The following is a 9628-nucleotide window of genomic DNA, read 5'->3' as shown; positions in this document are numbered from 1 at the left end:
TAGTGGACATTGAGTGTTAACATTGGGTTATGAGACAAAATACGATGTAATGCCGTGTCTTACAGAGAACAATAGTCAAGTCAGAGTTTAATGATAAATCCAAAGGAATAAAGCATTTCTGCCAGGGGCATAGCTCAGTGGCATCTCACATGCCTGCAAGCGTGAGGTCATGAGTTTGTTTGACTCCTGGTACAAAAAAGAAAAATATTTTACGGCTTAAATGGTTTATCTAACATAACCAGAAAACAATAGAAGTGTTCTCTAGTTTGAAAACATAAGTTGAGTTCTATCATTACAATTTTCTTAAAATATGTTTATTTAAAGTGTGTTAAAGTGTTAGGATACTTATAACTGTAATATATATATATATATATATATATATATATATATATATCTTATCCATCTATCTTATCCATCTGTTTACTATTGCATTTGCACATGAGGGACAGGCCTTGCATTCTTCATATACATGGAGGTGTCCTCTAAATGATCTGCCACAGGGAAGAGCCAGACATCATTACAGACATCATCATTATGTCATTATGAGTTCATTCTTAATCAAACTCTGTAGACATCAATTAATGAACCATTAGTTGTGATTTGTTGGTCATTCCAGACCCTTCTATTATTTTTCCTCCTGCTTTGCCCCATACATTTTTTCTGTTCTTTCTTTTATATCTTTGCACATCTACATGATTCTTTTCAAGGGACAGATGGATCTTGGCAGTCACTGCCTAATGAGGTAAAACATGGAACACATTTTCTGTACTGTAGGATAAATAAGTGACCCAATGCATCCAAACATTGCTGTCCTTAAGTTGCTTCAGTTTTTCCCCTTTAGATTTAAAAATTCCAAACTGATGTAACAAAATAGTTTACAGACTCAAAGAAAGGGCTTCGTGGACCCAAAGGTAATGGTAAGGACTCAGTGTTGCTGATTCTCTTCTCTTCTTTTTTTTTTTTTAATTTTATTTAAGGAGGAAAAAAAACAGAGAAATGGTACAAGTTATACAGATTTACAGAAAAAACTAAACAGTAGGAAATCACTAGTTAGTGGATTACATATTGTCATCTTAGAAATAATTGTTCAAGTCACAAAATTAAAGCTTGTAAAATGGACATTCCAACAATGAGACTGCAAACAGTTCTGTTCAATGATCCAATAAAACTCAGTGATATCATTTTCTATCTTATACACTTAAATATACATTCAGTTATATCGTTTAGAGCACTTTCTTTTCCTCTCTTTTGTACAATGACAATTACACATTTTGGGTTTTGTTGCTCCTACAGTTCGTATTACTTTTTTGGAAGGGAGTAGAACCAAATGTGACCTAACAGAACAGAGTCAATCAAATCAAAAGGGTTGACATAATAGATAATGTAAAAGCATAATGCAAGGTGATCAATAATGGTTACCATAATGCCTCCCCCTATCTTTAATAGAATTGCCTATATCATCAGTTATAATAAAATTGAACAAAACAGTAAAGTACAAAACTGACAAAACCAAAACATTGGAGACATTATAGGTCTTCAAAAGTAGATAAAAGTCAATGAGAATGGGCATCATAATGAATCTCACTATCTTCACAGCTGTTGCCTAAACTTTCAAACCTGGTACTATCAAGCAAAACAGAATAGGGGGACATCAGTCAAAAACAAGATGGTGAGAGTAATACAGGGCTTTAAATCAAGATAATGGAAAGTCAAAGTGGGTTAATATAACATATCCTGCTATTTTTTATTTATTTTTCCCTTAATTAAAAGGATAAAAATAAAAAAGTAAATAATAAAGTGGAGATTGAGATACAAGAGGGCATAACAGCAGAACAGCGCAGATCAAAACATAACCACTTAAGCAGAATAGTGTCTCACCACAAGATAATCCTGACATAAAAGTAGTTACCATATTGTCTCTTTCCTTAAAATCTTTGAGTATAACTTCGTATACTGTAACATCAAGTATATCAAAACAATGTAAACCCATTTAAGAGAATGACAGCATTACAGGGTATTTAGAATCAACTAACAGAAAATGAACAATGGTTTCTGTATAATCTCCTTGTCTTTAAAATGTTTTTGCTTATACTATCGTACATAATAAAATCCAATAAGATACAACCTGTTTAGACCAATGGAGACAGAAGAACAAAAGCTTGATGAGACTTCAAAACATCATGATACTAAATCAGTATTACCTATTAAGACGTCATTTTCTCCACAATAGCTGTTCCTGTCATCCAATCTTCTCTGCCTCATTTCTGTTGAGCTCTTTTTCTGTCATTAGCTGTCAGTTTGTCTTCTTCATTTTGTTTTCTGCTCCATTCATTGTGGCCTCTCTGCCACTATTTCTGGATTCTTTGTATTTTTCTTTTTTAGAATATCCTTCAGTATTCTCTTTAGAGTTGAATTGGTGGTTCAACCCCCTAGTTCCTCTTTATCCTGGAAGCACCTTGTTTTTCCATCAATTTCCAGGGATAGTTGTACAGGATATATCAATCTTGGCTGGAAATTATTATCTTTCAAAGCTTGAATTATTTCCCCCCACACTCTTCATGATTTGATGGTTTGTGCAAAGAAATCTGCTGTAATTCTGATGGGTGTTCCCTGTAAATGGTCTTTCTGAAGGGATCTCCCACACATGCTTCTGTTCTGGTTTGTGCTCATTTGCTCATAATTTAGACAGGACTTTGCTTCCATGTAACTGGCAAACACAACCATGAGTCATCACCAGGAGTAGACACTGCAAGTTATTTTGTATATTTTAAGCATTGTAGTCCAAATGGAAAAGGACTACATAATCGTAGCTCAAAATATGAAGAAAATTGTACTCAGGTCTTAATCTCTGAGACTAAATGTCTGAGAAAGTACACATAGGATTATGGATAGTATGGGTTTTATACTTTCCAGAAAATTGAGATGTTCCTCAGAGGAAAACTGCCTCCTATCCTTTCTGTTTGCTCAAGGTTAGGAAATCATCCATTAGCCTTCTGAATAAAATGATTCATAAAGAAAATAATCACATTTGAATTATTTTCCCTGCAGGAATGTATTCTATATGCCATGAAAGCAAATACTAATAAAAAAGGAAAAAAAAAAAAAAAGGAAGGCATGTTGCTCAATAGAGAGTGGTTTCCTAGCACATTAAAGGCCCTAGTTCTCACCGGTACTGCAAAATAACAATGCAATAAACAGATACGTTTGAGAAAATGAGATGTGAAAGGATATTCAGAAGCACTGTGTAGTAGCAATATTCTGGTTTTTTTGGTGGTAGTATGTATATGACCATATTATAATACAATATCTATGATTTATAGACCAGCTTCAAATTCTTGAGGATTTTATGATTTCCCTATCCACATAGGTAAAAGAGTTTTCTTTTTCACTTTATTTTGAGACAGGTTTTTCACTTGTTAATCATTACAGTGTTCAGAACATCAATAAATCTCAAAAACATGGTCACAATTTCATCTACATCTTTGAAATTTTATGCCTCAATTTAAGCACCTTTGGCAATCAAGAATCACATTACATCTTGGCTTCTCTATACCAGTAGCAATTCAGTGATCATTTGCTATCCAGATTTACACCCTTAAGTTTAGCATTGATGTAATTTTTATTCACCATATATCCCTAAAACATTAAATTTGGGTTTCTATTGCCATTTCTTCTTAGTCCTACTCATTATCATCCAAATTACAGTTACAAACTTCATTTAAGCATTCTGCCTGTCTTTTCCACCTTAATCCTCCCGATTTTCATTGTAATACTGGATACTGAACCCAAAGATTTCCCACTGAGTTATATCCACCAGCCCATTTTATGTTTATGTTGATAAGTATCTTATGAAGTCACTAAATCGCCCAGCGTGGGTTTTAACTTCTCACTCTAATTCTTCAACAGCACATGGTACTGGGACTACAGGCGTGTACCATCACTCCCAGTTTAATTACCCCCAAAAGGGAAAAACCTCTGCATCTTTCTCACGTTTTATTTCATGGTGCCAGGTAAGCTATTTGGCAGATAGGAGATCCTGAATAACATTGTCTTTTCAACTATCATATCTTCTGATCCAGAGAAAATCTCATTCCCCAGCAACAACGCGCTGTACCCAAAATCTCTTGCGCAGGGCGGCTTGGATCTGCTTGGATTTGAGACTGTAGACAAGGGGGTTTAGCAGTGGTGTCATGAGGAGGTAGGCATTGCTCATGGTGGTGTACAGAATTGGGGGGGTCTCCTGGGTGTAGCGGTGCAGAACTGCAAGGCTGATGAGGGGCAGGTAAAACACAAGCACTGTGCACAGGTGACAGACACAGGTTTGCAGTGATTTCCAGTTTCTGTCTTGGATGCCCAGTTTCATAACAGTGCCCAGGATCTTCATGTAGGAAACAAGGATGAAGATAACATCCACTGCAAATGTGCAGAGTACACAGGCCAGTCCATAGACACTGCTGAAAGTAACATCCCCGCATGCCAGGTTTAACATGTCTGGGTAGTAGCAATAGGAGTGTGAGAGAATATTAGCCCCACAGAAAGGAAAGTCCCTGAGAAAAAAAAGGCAGAGGGGCTAGAAGAGTGGTGCCTCGGATGAGGGCAGCCCCACTAAGGCAGGCAACAGTGCAGTGGGTCAGGATCCTGGTGTAGTTCAGTGGAGCACAGATGGCAACCAAGCGGTCAAAAGCCATGGCCACCAGGACCCCTGACTCAACTGAGGAAAGGGTGTGGATGAAGAACATTTGGGTCAGGCAGGCATTAAGGCTAATATGGTGGACATCAAACCAGAAGATTGCCAAGACACTGGGCATTGTTGACAATGAAAGGCCAAGGTCAGTGAGTGCTAGCATGGCCAGAAAATAGAACTGGGGCTCATGAAGATTCTGTTCCACTCTAACTAGGATGAGAAGAAGAAAATTACCCCCTACAGCCATCAGGTACAAGAGACAGAAGGGGATGGAGATCCACATATGTGCAGCCTCCAGACCAGGAATTCCAATAAAGGAAAAAGTTGGCCAAGTAGAAGTGTCATTAAGAGCCAACATGGTGAAATGTAGGTAAGGCTCCAGCCCACGATGCTTGAAAACTGCAAAAAAGAAATCGTGTGTCAGAAGAAAAAAAAAAAAAAAAAAAAAGTGAAGGAGCTTGTTTATATATGGAAATAGAAAACTGAGACATGAATAACTCAAAATTGAATGCCAAACTTTGTTGATGCAGAAAAGCAAGAATTATCCTGTTTTGCCATGGTATGAAAAACCCTGAAGTGTCTTTGGAAAATATTTTGGTAATTTCCTTTACAGTGAACACACAGATTTATCATGCAGGTGCCATTACCCAGTAATGAGATTTCAAAAATTTTGTCAAAGTGAAATAAAGTCACATAACCTTATATATTCACACAAAATGATTCCGAAAGCTTATTTATGATAGAAAAAACTGTAAAGAAATATAATAATGTGATTAATAAAAAATGCACTATGATCTATGTAACTTAATCCAAAAAGGAGAAAATATAGCGGGATAGATCACTTACATGCCATTAAGACAAGTAAAGACAAATATTAATATTAAATAAAGACAAGTATTAAGAAAAATAAAAAAGCAAATGCTGTTAAATTTCATTTAAATTAAAAAAAAAATAAAAGTCACAGTGAGAAAAGGTTGATCAAAAAGTAGGTAAGGAGAATGAAGAGATACATAACAAACAGACTTGAAAACATTTTTAGGAAGATACATGTTTCTTACCATGAGTGATACTATGGTTTTATATGTTTTTAAAATAACATCAAAATTTACTCTTAAAATTTTATAACTTTTTGTAGTAAGAATTGCAAGAGTATTGAGGGCTAGTGTGACAGTTTTATACTATAGTGTCCAGGTAAAATTGATACATTTTATTGTAAGTAATGACCAAAAAAAGTGACCAAAAATAAATATTTCTCTGTTCCAGATTTTTTAATAATACTAAGTATGCAGTTACCAAATTGTATGTTTTCTGAACATCACCTCTTATTCCTCCTTTGAAAAGGAAATGTCACTCAAATTTGTGAAATAACTTGATTCTCATTAGAGGAGCTTATACAAGAAGAGGTGAACCACACACTTTGTGTATTACCCATGCAACACTAAAAATAAAGAGTTGTGTGGCCTCATTGAGGCTTTTGCTTAAATATTGTCTTCAAATACATTTTCTTATCTCAAAGATCCCTAACTCTGTGTCTAGTTATTCTTCCTCTCACAAATGTAAACCTTTCATTGAACAAAAAAATCAAAAAGGAAATTTTTCAATGCCTTGTTGTCTACTGGTTCTCTTCTAATTTATTTAGGCTATTTAGACAATTTGAATTGTCTTAACATTAATTTTCAAATCACCACATTTCCTCAGATTACCTTTGCTCAATGCATGTATATTTAAGTGACCCATATACAGGTCAGCCCCAATGCTAACAAGGAATTCAATCATATGCCCTAAGTAAAAAGATGAACTGAGTCGTTTTCAATCTTTGTAATGTCTTCTTGTGTTTATTCAGTAATATTACTAGTAAGTAAACCACCCATTTAATGACTAATTCTTTCACTCTGTTAGGAAGAGCATAAGGGTCAGGAGCCAGGCTGCTAGGGTTTGCATTATTACCCTATCCATTACTAGCAGTTGCTTTGTGTTAAATCTCCTCTCTGTATCTACTTCCCTTTGTTCAAAATGGGAATGCTAATCTTATACTCCCCTGAATTATAAAAAGGGATAAATAATATTAAACACTATTTAAGTAGAAGTCATTTTTAATACATCTCACTGCTGTACTCCCCTGTAATAATTGAGACTTTAAAACAAACTGATAATTTCTCTTCTAAAATCTCTCTCAAGCATTTCTCTTTGAGTATATTATTGATATGTACCAATTGCTCTGACTAAATCATTTAATCTTCCTTGTGTCTTTCAAATACCATGTATTTCAGTTGTTTTTAATTGAACTTTAATTAACCACGGATAATATTTCTTCCTGAGAGAATTCCCTTAACATTTGACACAGAATTAAACAAACTCTATTCCTTGATGCATCTCTGTAATTTTGCTCAGCAAGCTTTGAAACTTGTATTATCATTTTTCTTTATCAGAAAGAGTGCAAGCATTTGAAATCTTATCATGATTTATTTCTCTGATATTTTTTCAAAAAAACAGGTATTATGACAAATGAATTTTATATAAGTGCATGATTGACTCATTTAAAGATTTAAATAACTTTTATTTCACTTAATTTCAGTTTTCTTTTACATAAATTTATAATAGTGGCATATATTTAAATATTGTCTGAGGACAAATTCTGCCAGATGATAGAACCAAGGCAGCACTTAGAAAACTGCTTAAAAGTTAATCAGTGTTTGCTTCTGAAGTTTCATACTAGTTCAACACAACTTTATAGATAAAAGAAATGTAGGCAAAGTACCATATTTGTTTGTCAATAATAGTAATCATACAAAATATAAAAATACTTCTGCAAAACAATTAAATCTCATAGCTTGTGTTTTTCAAGACTATATATTTTTAACTGTATGTATTATTTCATAAAAATGATTTATCTGTTTTGTTTTTTGTTTTATTTTTTGGTATCAGGAATCAAAGTTATGACCTCACACTTGCCAGGCAGGCACTGTGCCACTGAGCTATATCCCACAGCCTTAATTAAAATTCTTTGCATTAACTAGTTGTACATACAGTAAAATTGTTCATATATATATATATATATATATTATATATATATATATATATATGTCTCTGTGATCCATTTAGCATACTATTTATATTTTTCAAAACACTATATAATCTAAGATCATGAATTTTATCAGTTCTAGTGACTAAGAGTAACTTAAATTTGACTGAATAAAAGAAAGAATGGAAATAGAGAAAGCAAGAAAGAGAAATGACATGAGATATGGAGAGAAATGAGAGAAGAAACTAAGGAAGAAAAAAGAAAAATTTTATGAAAAAATAATTAACACTTGGTGTCTGGCTAATTTTTGTATTCCAGTGATGAATTTGATACATAATTACTGGGACCTAGTACTTGAAATTATATAAACAGACTACTTATTATTTATATCATATAAAATACATCTAAAATTATAACTGGCCTGGGATTTAGCTCAGTAGTATAAATGCCTGCCTGGCACGTGCCAGGTCATCAGTTTGATCCCCTGTTCCAAATAAATAAATGATACGATACTAAATTCATAGTGTTTGAATGTAAATGTATGTTGCTGTTTCCCCCTCAAATCCTAACCAGAATATTATATTCTTTTTATTCTAACTTTTTTAGAATGACTCTCATGGAAGTGAGTTAACTTTGCAAAAGTATATTGTGTCTTCCTGTTTGCGAACTGTATTTATGAGATACTAACTCAGGACTCAGGCAAAGTCTATAGAAACAAAAGACACAGTCATGAAAATTAAGAAATCTAGAATTACAAATTCATCTCTTTAAACAAAATGCAAATATATGATTAATAAATAATCTTTAAATATACTGTAGATGGATACAAGAAATATTACTTAGACAAAACAGATAAAATTAATCTATAATTTTATTTTAAAATCATTTTACTTATTAAACTCAGTATCTGAAATATAATAAAATATTCAAATCACATGTATCTTCACCAAGCAACAATATTGATTTGCATTAATCCCTTTAAACAGGGAAACCAGTTTATTTTTAAATTTAAAGTTGACTATTAGTTATTTTCATATCAACTTTTGAATGGGCTTTTTTAAAGTTAAGGTGGTATTTGATCTTACTTATCCCTGAAGTAGTTCACTTTTTGCGCAATGAATGGCCTTCAACTTTCAGAAGTTCCTGTTTGCAGGTTGTCCTCCCCTGTGAGACCCTGAGGTCTGCAGCTCAGTGCGAAGGAGAGACCTATTTCTAGATTTTGACAGTGTATTACTCATCTCTACAGGAAAGGTCTCCCGGGTGCCTCAAGAATTCTACTGAGGTCTAGAAAGCCTAGGGAATCCTCAACTATTCTAACCCAAATTCTTAAACTTACTTTCTTCCTGAGGGATGTGAGAAAAAGGTAGCATATCTTAGACCTCCTGTGTTTCAGTGTCACTCTGTACTGGAGAGAAAAACAGCCATGATTTTATCAGATACTGTGGCTCTGATCCATGTTTACTCTGTTGAATGAGAGACAAGTGAAATACAGTGTTCCACGATATTTTCCAGTTTCTGGGACCTAACTGTTGGGTCATGCTTTAAATCAGTCAGCAGTTTCCCGTGTCTTCCTCCTTTGATGACCCTCAGCTTTCCACATATATAAATGCTCTAGGTCTATGTGCTATAGTTCCAGTGTCAGTGCATTGATGATACCTTTGGTTACCTTTGTGCCACACTTTTTGGATCATTTTATCCTTCATGATCAACTTTCTCAAGCATGTTGATGTTACTAACATTTTATTTAAACAACTTTATAATACTACACATATTTATCAGGTACAATTTCATAAATTTTACATATGAACATAGCTATAACTTTATAACTAAGGTCAAGATAATGAGTTTATCCATCAACTCCATATGTTTCTTGCAGCTCTCTTATATTCTTCTCTTGATACTTTTTCTGCTTATTGTCTGAG

General features: G+C 33.9%; 1 protein-coding gene across 1 annotated transcript; it reads right to left on the bottom strand.

Annotated features, from left to right (window-relative positions):
- Window positions 1–4087: 4087 nt before the first annotated feature.
- LOC106026623 (olfactory receptor 51I1-like) lies at window positions 4088–5122 on the bottom strand. Its single transcript, XM_013147610.2, is given in 2 exon segments — window positions 4088–4558; window positions 4560–5122. Coding segments are annotated over 2 exon segments (954 nt in total). The 5' UTR covers window positions 5043–5122.
- Between the last annotated feature and the right edge of the window lie 4506 nt (window positions 5123–9628).

The sequence above is a fragment of the Cavia porcellus genome, unplaced genomic scaffold (genome assembly GCF_034190915.1).
Source record: "Cavia porcellus strain 051 isolate PalLab524CR breed Dunkin Hartley unplaced genomic scaffold, mCavPor4.1 scaffold_9, whole genome shotgun sequence".
NCBI classification, from domain to species: Eukaryota; Metazoa; Chordata; class Mammalia; order Rodentia; family Caviidae; genus Cavia; species Cavia porcellus.
Note: the sequence above shows the minus strand (reverse complement) of the source record. Positions and strands in the feature narration are given on the sequence as shown.